This window comes from Trichechus manatus, unplaced genomic scaffold (assembly GCF_000243295.1).
Source record: "Trichechus manatus latirostris isolate Lorelei unplaced genomic scaffold, TriManLat1.0 scaffold00023, whole genome shotgun sequence".
NCBI lineage: Eukaryota > Metazoa > Chordata > Mammalia > Sirenia > Trichechidae > Trichechus > Trichechus manatus.
The window spans coordinates 1,017,421-1,031,904 of NW_004443959.1; the positions used below are offsets into that span (position 1 = coordinate 1,017,421).

General features: G+C 37.9%; 1 protein-coding gene across 5 annotated transcripts in view; it reads left to right on the forward strand.

The window, feature by feature from the left end:
• The window catches only part of CYRIA (CYFIP related Rac1 interactor A), a 125,917-nt gene that overhangs the window by 82,982 nt on the left and 28,451 nt on the right, over window positions 1-14,484 (forward strand). For 4 of the 5 annotated variants that reach the window (XM_023728236.1, XM_023728235.1, XM_004373041.2 and 1 more), the window contains one exon: window positions 3,720-3,799. In XM_023728236.1, coding sequence (XP_023584004.1) covers window positions 3,730-3,799 — 70 coding nt within the window. In that variant the 5' untranslated portion in view covers window positions 3,720-3,729. Of the gene's footprint in view, window positions 1-3,719; window positions 3,800-14,484 lie in introns of those variants that run through there. The other variant, XM_023728238.1, reaches the window with a different exon arrangement.

Sequence of the window (14,484 nt, forward strand, 5' to 3'; positions counted from 1 at the left end):
ATCTGCTTCTGTAGAGATTTACAGTCTTGGAAACTATATGGGGCAGTTCTCCTCTGTCCTATAGGGTTACTATGAGTTGGAATCAACTTGAAGGCAGTAGATTTTTAAGTGTATAATAATGTATCTTAAATTTTTTTGTTGAATAAGATAAAATATTAAAAAATGATAATTATATTAATAAACTAATCCATTTCACTAGTAACACCATGCTTAGCAATGTATTTTGTATTCACTTGGGAGATGTTTATAAAGACTGGAAAATCCCTGGCTTGAGGAATATGGTTGGGGCAGTAGAGAAAGCTCTGTGATTGAGGCATCTTTCCAAGTGGAGCCCTGGGTCCAATGAAAAACAATGATGGTCTCTACTCAGAGACCATCTGTGTGCTGTCAACTCACTTTGCTGGCCTCTTGAACCGGAATATTCTCCAGGATTATTATAGTTATTGGAAGGGGCAGTAAACATCAAAAAATTTTGTCATGAAGGAGATGAGATGCAGTATTTGTCTACTTTGCCAGAGACCTTGCCCTGAGTTTTAAGCTTATGTTTTCTAAATTCCTTGGGGCTTGACTGACCCTTAATACTACATAATGTCCCACAGTCATTGTTCTAGGCAGCTCCTGGTTGGAATGTGACACATCTAGAATACTGGGAGTTTCACGTAATTGACCTTGGTTGATGTTAGAATCATGTTCCAAAATACTTGACCATATTAGCCAACCAGCATAAATAACCCTTTCAAATGATAGAATTCCGTAGCTAATATTTGGATGCATTTCCACATGTGTTCTTTTCAGTCTGTTACTAATTTTAAAGGCTTGACTACTTCCCACCCAAGTACTCTGACAGTAAAATCATGCACAGGATGGAATTGTAGGAGGAAGCTAAATCCATTCTGGTCTCTTGTGACACATTAATAGTTCAAAACTAGGGATATTAAGAATATTTAACTTCCATTAAAGAATTTTATATGGAAGTTGGGGCTGCTACTAAACCATAGAATCATCTTCCTATAAGAAGTGCCTCCGGCTCTGAGCTGGAAATGTTCATTAAGCTGGAAAGAGCCTCTTTCCTTAGGACCTCAGGAGAGCTTGTGGATGCTGTCGAGTGGCAGAGATGGACTGTATGGGCTCTGAGCTTTAATGTGACAGAACCTAACTCCCATAGGGCTTTGCTAAAAAGTATCTTAAAAGGAAATGTACATAAAGGCAGGGGAGAAAGGGAAGAATGGCTGAAAGAACCAGGAAGATTCTTTTGGAAGAGAAAAAATATGGCATTTGTGTGTGTGTGTGTGTGTGTGTGTGTGTGTCCAAATATTCATATACCTCAAGGTGGGAGCGGTCTAAGAAGTACCTAGTCCAACCTTCTGACCAATACATAACTCATCTTTACAACATCCTTAAGTGCTGATATAGCGTGTTGTTGTTAGATGCTGCCAAATCAATTTGGACTCATAGTGACTCTATGTAAAGGGTAGAACTGCCCCATAAGGTTTTCTAGGCTGTAATCTTTATGGGAGCAGATCACCAGGTCTTTCTCCTGCGGACCCCCTAGGTAGGTTCAAACTGCCAGGCTTTGAGTTAGCAGCCAAGAACTTAACCATTGCACCACCAGGGCTCCTTGTGATACATAGCATAACTCTACTTCAAGATCTCCAGGACAAAGTTCACTGTCTCACAAGGAAAATAACTTAATATTCAGACAACTCGAATTGATAGAAAGTTTTTCCTGACATTGAAGATTTTCCTCGTTATGTCCTCGTTGGTCCTAGTTCTCTTCCCTGGAGTCACAGACAACTTATTAAATTCATCATCCACAGATAATTCTAAATAAGTGTTTGGAGGCTGTTATGATAATCATGATGGTGATGATGGCCTTCGTCATCATCATAAATAGTAACAGCACATAGCATTTCCTGAGCAATCCCTATATGTGCTGTGTTAAGCACTTTACACTTTTATCTCATTAATCCTCATAACTGCTTGGTGGAGTAGATACTTTTCACAAACGAGGAAACTGAGAATTACGGAGATGAAGTAGCTTGTCCTGGGGAGCCAGCAGAGTTAGGAGGAAGCAAAGCCAGGATTGAAATCAGGCAGCCTGACTCCTGATAAAGCCTTCCTAAAAAAAAAAAAAAAACAGTTGCCATTGAGTTGACCCCAACGCATAGTGACCCTGTAGGACAGAGTAGAACTGCCCCATAGAGTTTCCAAGGAGTGGCTGGTGGATTCGAACTGTTGAACTTTTGGTTAGCAGCCAAGCTCTTAACTGCTGTGCCACCAGGGCTCCAAAAATCCTCCCTAAGCGATTTCCTTTCTAGCCTCAGGTTAGTGAGCCATGCCATGGTTCACAGGACAATGTCAGCAAGTGTGTGGGTGTTTTCTCAGTGGAGTGTTATGGAATCTGGATTCCACCACCGTCTGCATCCAAAGGAACTGTTCCATATATATTCTCATGCACAAAGTCATCCTTTTAGTACATTCTTTTTTTTACCATGTCGTCCTTCAGTGGTTAAAATGTCTTATATTAGCATTCCTAGACTACCAGAAGTCATGTGCATGGAAAACGCAGCTCTCCAGTTTCCTTTGACTGGTCCACTGATTTTTCCAGTTGATCCTTCCCAAACCAAGATAACTGAGTCAGGAGAGGTCGCTTGAAGTAGAGTTAGAGGAACAGTGCGCAACATCTAATAGCTGCTCCATAAATATGTGTTGAATGAATGAATGGATGAGTAGCCTCCCTAAAAAGGTAGTTTAATCTTTAGAGCTGAGAGCAGGAGACATTTTTCTGGTTACTTAAATAATAACTACATTTTTTTTATTGTAAATTTGTATTTGTCATCGTAAATTATTAAATTTGTATTTCTCTGTTGATTAGACTCACCCTTGCAAACTTTTTAGGCCACAGTTTCATTGAGAATAATGTTTTGGATACTATATCTTTTCATTTTTATGATGCATGAAGTACGTAGTCTCATTGCCATTGAAATGTCAAATTATGAGGACCTCTGACTTACACCTCTGGGAAATCCAGCCTCCTGTACAGGCGCCCTAGGGGCTGTGAATCTGTTTTCTAAGCTCTGTTCCTCAGGAACGTTAAGAAGCCTACCTTTCTGGACAGATATTTTAGCAGCACCTTTATTCTTGTCCTTGTCTATTGACATAGTATGTTTCCATAGCAACTGAAACAAAGCAAAGCTGAAATATTAGGTTTAAAAATTCAGTGGATTAGTGAAGAGGAAAAGACGTTTTATAGAATCATAGTGAGGGAATATATCTCTAAATATTGAAACCCTGCCTCCTATAACTAAAATGCGTAAGTTTTTAAATAGAATGCTCTTTGGTTAATTTTGTATAGCAAATGAGATAAACAGAGTGTAAGTCTATTCATGAGTTTATATTCAGTATTCAGACATTCAGACAACTCTAATTGATAGAAAGTTTTTGTGTTTCTTTTTTTTTTGGTCATACAAATATGGTTAGGCCAGATATCCCGAACTTTCAGGAACCCAGCACCTCAGAGACATTCATCTGGCACCAATTCAGGAATGAGTTGCTAGGTTATTCCTCATCCCCCGGGATAGAGATGCTTTGCATCTGGTGTTCAGAGATAACTATAAGGGCCCAGTGGTATTCATGCAAGTTTGTCAAATCTGTCCAACCCTTTAACAAGTCTGTTGGTTGTACGCTAATGGTATTTGTTTTTGTGTTGCATTTCTTAGGTTTGCTGGGATGGGGAACCTGCTCAAAGTCCTTACCAGGGAAATTGAAAACTATCCACATTTTTTCCTGGATTTTGAAAGTAAGTTCCAAACATTAAAAGACAACAATGGAAACTTGTTATTTTCTTTACAGCTTGTTAATAAGAAAGTTATAAGATAAAGATTTTATATGATACTCAAACCAAATACAATTATTTTTATGCATTTCTTTCTGAATGTCACCGAAGATCATTTTTCTTTTTCTTTTTTGCATGTTTTCAGAAACCCAATGGAAGATCTTTTTAATGTGTCCATGGTTTTCTTTGACTTGTAGGCCTCCCATAAGTCATCATCATATATCTTTCCTGATAATGTTCATGAATTACTACCTCATACCTTAAAGAAAAATAGTAAGGGCAGCAATTTACACAGATTAATATAAAACAAACAGCACTAGAAGTGAAAGAGAAAGTAGTCAAAACCAGAAATAAGTTTGCAGATAATTTATTTTTTGAGTCATCTGCATCTGTTGTTTATATGTTATCTGCTTGTACAATACCATTTTGGCATTTTGAGATATATCTCTTTTCATCCAAAAGGTTATGTTTCTTTTATCAAAAATTTTATTTTATTTTTTGTAAGAATAGAATGGCTTAAAAATCATGACTGAGTAAATACCAAGATTGTTTCTTGTTTATATTATTAATTGAATACATTTAAAAATGAGTGACACCGTCATTTGTAATCAGCCTAAACCTCATGTTTTCATCTTCACTCTTTTGCTACCCCCTTTTTTAAAAATATAATTCTAGAATAGCAGCAACAGTTACGTTTTTTCTAGTATTCATCATTTTTTAAAACTTTAATCTGCTTTAAACTTTAATTTTTCAAAATATTCTATCTCTATTTAAAAAAGATAATAATAGATCTTCCTTACACATAGACTAAACATTCTAACAGGAGATTTTATAAATAAATGCTAGAAGACCCTGCCAAGGTGCACTAATCCAAAAGGTGAGAGCTCCCTAGAGGTGTCTTTTCAGTATTCTTTGTTTTGCTTAAAATAGCCACTTGAAAAGAAAAAGTAGCCCCAAAGATCATGTATTCTGAAAAAAATATTTAATCTAGATTATATTCATTGAATGACATCTCATTTCTGATATAACTCAATTTGTTGTTTTTGCTGCTGCTGCTATTGTTATGGTGGAGTTTGGTTTGGTTTGGCTTGGTTTCATTTGGCTTGGTTTCGTTTGGCTTGGCATGGTTTGGTTTAGCAAAGGATGTGTCTTGGAGCTCAAGGGCCAGATTGATTTCACACTTCAAATGGAATGTGCTTTTCTACTGGTGTAACTTTTGCTACACCTCTCAAATACATCTTATTTCTACTGTTATTGCTTTTAAAATGATGATCTATTAATAACATTAAAGAATTTTGGCAAAATAAATTATCTATTATCCTACAACCCTAATTTTACTATTTACATTTTTAATTGCACCCTTTCACTTCTTGTTATTATGCATTTTACATTGCTGCATTCAGCATGTTCAAAGGCCAAAATAGTGTTAAAATACCCTAGTCACTCACAACTGCGAAGGCCTATAAACACCTAGGGATGTTACATCCTTGTTCTTTCTCTGGAAGCCACATGCAGCTGCACATGCTCACAAGAACTTACCAGAACTCAGTGGCCCACATTTGCCAAGTTAGCTGTTCTTAGATTCATGGCTTTCCATGTTTCCTCAAGGACTACTGTTGAATTATTTTCGATGTGTAATCTTAAAAGCCTTTAATTTTCGTAAGTTCTCTGGAGCACCAGGTTTCTGAGGCAATGGCTCAGGAGATACCCTAACCCTAAAGCAGGTGGGAATGGGTAGAGAGGAGTCTGTGGTTGAAATCTGTTCCTTCTACCTCTGCAACCAGAGGACTCAGTCCACTCAGTCTTGTACATTGGACATTCTATTAACATTTTTTCCTCACTCATCTGTCAGTTTGTTGTACTGTGATGGCTTGCGTGTTTCTGTGGTGCCAGAATCTATGCCACTGGTATTTCAAATTCCATCAGGGTCACCCATGGCGGACAGGTTTCAGCAGAGCTCCCAGACTAAGACATACTAGGAAGAAAGACCTGGCCATCTGCTTCTAAAAAAATTGGTCAGTGAAAGCCTTATGAAAAGCAGTGGAACATTGTTTGATATAGTGCCTGAAGATGAGCCTCTCAGGTTAGAAGGCACTCAAAATACGACTGAGGAAGAACTGCCTCCTCATAGTAGAATCGACCTTAATGGCATGGATGGAGTAAAGCTTTCAGAACCTTCGTTTGATGATATGACCCAACTCAAATTGAGAAAAAAAAGCTGCAAACATCCATTAATAATCAGAATGTGTGATGTACGAAGTATGAATCTAGAAAAATTAGAAATCATCAAAAATGAAATGGAAAGCATAAATATCAATATCCTAGGCATTAGTGAGCTGAAATGGACTGGTATTAGCCATTTTGAATTGGGCAATCATATAGTCTATGCTAGGAATGACAAATAGAAGAATAATAGCATCACATTCATTGTCAAAAAGAACATTTCAAGATCTATCCTGAAGTACAACACTGCCAGTGATAGGATAATATCCATACGCCTACAAGGAAGACCAGTTAATATGACTATATTCAAATTTACACACCAACCACTAATGCCAAAGATGAGGAAATTGAAGATTTTTACCAACGTCTGCAGTTTGAAATTGATCATACATGCAATTAAGATGCATTGACAATTACTGGTGATGGGAATGTGAAAGTTGGAAACAAAGAAGAAGGGTCGGTAGTTGGAAAATATGGCCTTGGTGGTAGAAATGATGCCGCAGATCACATGATAGAATTTTGCAAGACCAGCAACTTCTTCATTGCAGATACCTTTTTTTAACAACATAAATGATGACTATACACATAGACCTCGCAGGATGGAATACATAGGAATCAAATTGACTACATCTGTGGAAACAGATGATGGAGAAGCTCAATATCACCAGTCAGAACAAGGTCAGGGGCTGGCTGTGGAACAGACTATCAGTTGGTCGTATGTAAGTTTGAAGCTGAAGAAAATTAAAACAAATGCATGAAAGCCAAAGTATGACCTTGAGTATATCCCACCTGAATTTAGAGACCACCTCAAGAATGGATTTGACACACTGAACACTAATGACCAAAGACCAGACGAGTTATGGGATGACATCAAGGACATCATACATGAAAAAGCAAAAGGTCATTAAAAAGACAGGAAAGAAAGACAAGACCAAAATGGATGTCAGAAGAGACTCTGAAACTTGCTTTTGAAAGTAGAGTAGGTAAAGCAAATGGAAGAAATGATGAAGCAAAAGAGCCGAACAGAAGATTTCCAAGGGTAGCTCAAGAAGACAAACTAAGGTATTATAATGAAATGTACAAAGACCTGGAGTTAGGAAACCAAAAGGGAAGAACATGCTCAGCATTTCTTAAGCTAAAAGAACTGAAGAAAAATTCAAGCCTCAAGTCACAATATTGAAGGATTCAATGGACCAAATATTGAACAACACAGGAAGCATGAAAAGAAGATGGAAGGAATACACAGTCACTGTACCAAAAACAATTGGTCGACATTCAACCATTTCAGAAGGTAGCATGTGATCAAGAACCAATGGTGCTGAAGAAAGAAGTCCAAGCTGCACTGAAGGCATTGGGGAAAAAACAAGGCTCCAGGAATTGATGAAATAACAATTGAGATGTTTCAACAAACAGATGCAGCACTGGAGGTGCCCACTCATCTATGCCAAGAAATTTGGAAGACAGTTTCCTGGCCAATTGACTGAAAGAGTTCCATATTTGTGCCCATTCCAAAGAAAGGTAACCCAACAGAATACAGATATTATCAAACAATATCATTAGTATCACATGCAAGTAAAATTTTGCCAAAGATCATTCAGAAATAGTTGCAGCAGTACATCCACAGGGAACTGCCAGAAATTCAAGCTGTACTCAGAAGAGATCATGGGATGAGGGCTATGACTGCTGATGTCAGATAGATCATGGCTGAAAGCAGAGACTACCAGAAAGATGTTTATCTATGTTTTATTGACTATGCAAAGGCATTTGACTATGTGGATCATAACAAATTATGCATAACATTGTGAAGAATGGGAATCCCAGAACACTTAATTGTGCTCATGAGGAACCTGTACATAGACTATGAGACAGTTGTTCGAACAGAACAAGAGGATACTGCGTGATTTAAAATCAGAAATGGTGTGCATTAAGGCTGTATCCTTTCACCATACTTATTCAATCCATATGTTGAACAACTAACTGGAGAAGCTGGACTATATGAAAAAGAACACAGCATCAGGACTGAAGGAAGATTCATTAACAGTGTTCAATATGCAGATGGCACAACCTTGCTTGCTGAAAGTGAAGAGGACTTGAAGCACTTCCTGAAGAAGATCAAAGACTATAGCCTTCAGTATGGATTATATCTCAACATAAAAAAAAAAAAATATTCCTCACAACTGGACCAATAAGCACCATCATGATAAATGGAGAAAACACTGAAATTGGCAAGGATTTCATTTTACTTGGATCCACAATCAATGCCTGTGGAAGCAGCAGTCAGGAAATCAAATGACATAGTGCACTGGGAAAATCTGCTGCAAAAGAACTTTTTAAAGTGTTAAAAAGCAAAGATGTCACTTTGAGGACTAAGGTGCACCTGACCCATGTCATGGTATTTTCAATTGCCTCATATGCATGGGGAAGCTGGACAATGAATAAGGAAGACTGAAGAATTGATCCCTTTGAATTATGGTGTTGGTGAAGAATATTGAATATACCATAGACTGCCAGAAGAATGAACAAATCTGTCTTGGAAGAAGTACAGCCAGAATGTTCCTTAGAAGCAAGATGGCGAGACTTCATCTCATGGACTCTGGACATGTTAGCAGGAGGGATCAGTCCCTGGAGAAGGGCATCATGCTTGGTAAAGCAGAGGGTTAGAGAAAAAGAGGAAGACCCTCAATAAGATGGATTAACACAGTGACTTAAAAGATGGGCTCAAACATAGGAACCATTGTGAAGATGGGCAGTCCTGAGAGTGTTTCATTCTGTTGTACCTAGGGTTGCTGTGACTCGGAACTAACACAAGGACACCTAACAACAGCAACAATTAACATTTTAACCAAAGAAAGGTCATGGTGGCTAAATAGAAAGTTTAAAAATCTTGAATTTTGACAGTGGTTTATGGTGCCAAAACTTGAAAAGATATTTTTTAATCTGCAGATATAATTTCTTCATGAGGTGGAAATGTGTACTGGACTCCTGTGTCTAGTGGCTCATTACTAAAACTAGAGCTATTGCATTTAAGAAAAATACAAAAATATAAATTTATAAAATATGTAGAATCCTGTTTATTTCCTTATAAATCCCAAGGAGCAGAGTAAATTTATTTCACAAAGGAAAAAACTGAGACTTTGAGAAAATAAGTAACTGGGCTGAGCCACACAGAGAGGAATTAGGGGAACTGAGATGGGAACATGCATCTCTTTTGCTCTCCTCTTCCCCCTGCTTTGCTTCCCTTACGTGCTTATCAGAAGCAGCTTCCTAGAAGTGCTGCAGCCATCGTTCTATTCCTGGAGAGCGAGGGATGTCTTATTCATCTACAAACTAAGATATTTACAACAAAAAAATTGATTTGATTTTCTTGGTCATGGAAATTCTATTTCCTGAAGGTAGTTTTTAAGAAACAATGATGATGGTCTGGAAGAGTAGGAAAGGTGGACTGTGCTCATGATTTTTCCTTGAGTCTGTAGATTTTAGCTCAACCCAGGAAGGGTGCATTCAGCATGGTTATGAGCGAAGCCTGAGCAGTGCACCACCAAGAATATAGAGCTGGACAGGAGCAGTCATTGCCTAGTGACTCCACAGTCTAGTGTGGAGGACAGTGTAGGCACATAGTTCAAGACAAAATAAAATAAGGACCAGAAGACAGGCACAATGTGGCATGTCAGTAAAGAGAGAGAAAAAGTAGCTTCTGTTATTGGAAGGCTACAGAAGGCATCAGGGAAGTCTTGCAAGAAGTAGCATTCGGAATGGGCTTTAAATGATGAGTAGGATTTCTCTAGGCTCATATGGGGAGAGGATTTTTCCAAGAGGTGGAAGTAGTATGATTCAAATCTAGAGACTGGAATGTGAAAGGCATGTTTGAAGAATGGCAAGAGGTTCAGTTTAGACTGTACAGCAAATATTAGTTGAAAAGAAATGAGGGGAACTGGAAAGCTAGCTTGGGTTAGACTATGACAGGTATGGATGCAAGGCTGACAAGCTCAAGGCTGGAGGTCCATAACTGGGGATTCTCTCCAAAAAGAATTGCTGAAATCCCTGAGGGGAAACTAGAGAGCCGACAAAAGCTGAGCAGATAGGAACTTTAGGGGTGCATATGCTTAGAGAGAACATGAGGAGGGCATCCAGGAGTCATTAGAGAGGAGGAGAGAAACAGAAGTTGAGGGCAGAGCCTGGGTCCCGTTCAGTTTTGTGATCCAACACTTAGCTCCATGTTGACCACTGAGCACTGAGCACAGAGTCAACCTCAGTAACAGATGCTGACCATGTGGAGTAACAGAGTAAAGCAGGGTAGCTCCATATAGCCAGGAAGGGACAGACTCTCAAGAAGGAGGAAATGTAAACAGAATCATATGATGCAGAGCAGTCAAGGAGGCTGAGACTTTAAAAGGGGTTGACGGATTGATCAGCAAGCTATCCAACCGCTGTTGACCACTGATAGAATGGTTTCAGGATTTGTGCTTTGAGTACAGAGTCTGGATTGCAAAGAGTTAAGGAGTGAGGGGTGGCGGGAGGAAGGAAGGCTGAACAGCATGTTGGAATGGCTTAAATGAATTTGGCATTTCTACTTTGACTGTTGAATATTCTTTTTGAAGTTGGTGATGGAATATAATTGAACTGGGTCAAATAGATATAATTAGGCTGGGTCAAAACATACTAGAAAATTAGACACATCTGTCCTTAGATTTTCCAGTTGCATAGATCTGATTTAAATTCTTGCTTGACCTTTGTAGAGAGTTCTATACTTTATGCTCACATTTCTACACAATCACTTAGAATCTTTTTCACTGTTGTTTTCTCATCTCACTATTTTTTTTTTTCTTTCTTTCTACCTGCTCCCCATGCCTCCATTTTCACTTTGAAGGCTGAGAGACAGGGAGGGAATAAAAGATGAATGCAACCACCTGATCTTTCAGGATCAATAGTTTTAGGAACAGTGAATGAGGAGAAGTATGCTTGAAGCTTTGCTGATGATTGTCCCACTAGATCCACCGTTAGGGCCCCCACAGTGGGCAACAGGCATTCCTCTGCCAGTAAAGTAGTTCCAGCGATTCCTGGACTGAAGTGATTATTAGAAACGTTTGGCAAACGTTCTTTTGACATAATTGTCTGGGCATCACCCCAAAATTCTAATTCAGTGGTCTAGTTCCAGGGATGATGATCGGCCTGATTTGGGAACCAAATTTAACTAATTCCTCCAAGTAGAGCACGAGTCCACCCTAGAGTTTGGGGCAGGGAAGCTAAACCAGGTGATTTTTTTTGGAGTTCTAAGCTCCAGAGCTGAAATCTTCAGGGTTGGTCACAGAGCGTCTCTTTTAGTTCTTGTTTCCCCATTTTCCTTGCCAAACAGGTAGTGTAAATCTAGCAGTAAATCAGAGCTACAATGCTGTAGCAACACACTTCCTCATGCCTTCACACTATGTCTGCCTTGGAGGAGAGGGTCTGCGAGATAGGTAGAAGTGCAAGTAAATGAAAATCTATGCAAGTGCTTCAAAGAAGCTCTGTTTTTTTTAATCAGCAAACTACTTAAGCTATCAAATGATCTCTTTGGGATCTGAACAGACATTTCTCCAAAGAAGATATGCAAATGGCCAATAACTACAGGAAAAAATGGTCAACAACATTAGACATCAGAGAAATGTAAATGAAAACCAGGATAAGATACCACTTCACACCCACTAAGATGACTATAGTCAAAAAGGTAGATACTAAAAAGTTTGACGAGGATGTACAGAAATCAGAATCCTCATACACTGCTGGTGGGAATGTAAAATGATGCAGCCACTGTGGAAAACAGTCTGGCAGTTCCCCAAAAGTTTAAACATAGAGTTATCATAGTACCCAGCATTATCATATGGCCCAGAATTCCACTCTTAGGTATATACTCAAGAGAAATGGAAATATATGTCTATACAAAAACTCATATATGAATGATAATAGCAGAATTCCTTATAAGGGCCAAAAAGTGGAAACAACCCACATGTCCATCAACTGATGAATGGATAAATAAAATGTGGTATATCCAAACAATGGAATATTATTCACCAATAAAAAGAAATGAAGTACTGATACATGCAGGCTACAACATGGATGAATCTTGAAAACATTAAGCTAAGTGAAAGAAGCCAGTCACCAAAGACCATATACTGAATGACTACATTTATATAAAATATCTAGGATAGGCAAATCTATACAGACAGGCTGTAGATTAGTGTTTTTCTAGGCCTGGGAGGGTTGGGGGAAATGGGGAGTGACTGCTAATGGGTACAAAGTTTCTTTTTGGGGTAACGACAATACTGTAAAATGATTGTCACAATGGTTGCACAACAGTGGAACTATACCAAAAAATGCTGTATTGTGCACTTTAAATGGGTGAATTGTATGGCATGTAATCTTAATAAAGCTGTTAGAAACAAAAGACTCCGTTGTAAAATCCAACTTCTTGCTTCTGGATTTATGCTTACACCATTTTATCTGCCCAGAATAGACTACTTCTCTTCTTTGCCTGACTACTACACATTTAAAATTTATTTTTGGAAGCATAATTTAAATGCACTAAAATGTGTGGATCTTAAGTGTACATTCCAGTTAGATTTGACAAATGCAGATACTCGTGTAGTCCACTCTGTCAAGACTCACAGTATTTCCATTACTCCAGAAAGTTCCAGCATGCCCCTTCCCAGGCAATCTACCACCATCCTCTCTACTCCTCCCCAGAACCAACTACTGATCAGATTGTATCTCAGAAGATTAATTTAGCTAACCTTGGAATGGAATTATATAGTATATACTTTTTTTTTTCATTTGGCATGTTTTTGAGATTCAATCATGTGATTGCATATATGAGTAGTTTATTCCTTTCTTGATAAGTAGTATTCCATTGTGTGAATATACCATAATTTGTGTATTAATTCTTTTCTTGGTGGACACCTGGGCTATTTCCAGTTCTTGGCTACTATGAATAAACTTGCTATGAGCATTCTTGTACAAGAATCTTTTGGGGCATCATTTCTCTTGGATAAATACCTAAAAGTGGAATTGCTGGGTCATAAAGCCAAAAAACCAAACCCATTGCCACTGAGTTGATTCCGACTCATAGCGACCCTACAGGACAGAGTAGAACTGCCCCATAGGGTTTCCAAGGAGCAGCTGGCAGGTTTGAACTGCCTACCCTTTGGTTAGCAGCCAAGCACTTAACCACTGTGCCAAACAATTTTTCCATTGGGTTGTACTATATTACATTCCAATCAGCAATATATGAGAACTACAGGTGTTCCAAATCTTTATCATTACTATTGACCATCTCTTTCCTTTTGGTTATTCTAGTGGTTGCGGAGCCCTGGTGGTGCAGTGGTTAAGCCTTCGGCTGCTAACAAAGAGGTTGGCAGCTTGAACCCGCAGCCGCTCCTTGGAAACCCTTATGGGGCAGTTCTACTCTGTCCAATCAGTTCACTATGAGTCAAAATTGACTCAACAACAATGGGTTAGTGGTTGTGTGGTGGTATCTCTTTGTGGTATTGATTTCCATTTCCATGATAATGTTGAGAAATTTTTCATGTGCTTACTGAGTATTTGCATATCTGTTAAAGAAAATACTTTCTCAACTCTTTTGCCCATTTTTAATTGGGTTATTTTTGTTTTTATTACTAACTTATAAGAGTTTCATTATAATAGTCTATTATGTATGTATTACAAATATTTTCACTCAGTCAGTAGCTTACCTATTTGTTTTTTTTATGATGCCTTGTCATAAACAGAAGTTTTTAATTTTAGTGGAGTGCAATTTATCACTATTTTTTTCTTTTATGCTAAGTGTTTACTCTGTCATCTTTAAGAAATCATTGGCTACCTCAAGGTCATAATGGTATTCTACTATGTGTCCTTCTGGAAAATTTATAGTTTTACTTTTTACTAGGTTAATGACCAATCTTGAAATAATGTTTTAATATGGTATAAGATAGGGATCAGGGTTATTTTTTTTTTCATATGATATACAGTTGTTTTAGCACAAGTGGATTGATTTAATTACCTTATCTTAAATTATTTAACTGTAATATGTGTCAACTTTTTCTGGACTCTGTATTCTCTCCTATTGCTCTATTGATCTATCTTTTCACCAATAGCACACTGTCTTGATTACTATAGCTTTATAATAAGTCTTGAAGTCAGGAAGAGTAAGTCCTTCAACTTTGCTGTTTCCAAGATTGTTTTGACTATTCTAGTTTCTTTACTTCAAAAATAAATTTTATAATCAGTTCTTAATTTTAACAACAAAATAATCTTGTTGGAATATTGTTTATGACTATATTAAATCTATAAATCAATTTGGGTAGAACTGGCATCTTAAAAATATTGATTCTTCCAACCTATGAACAATGGTCTATCTTTCCATTTATTTAAGTATTCTTTAATATTTTTCAGTT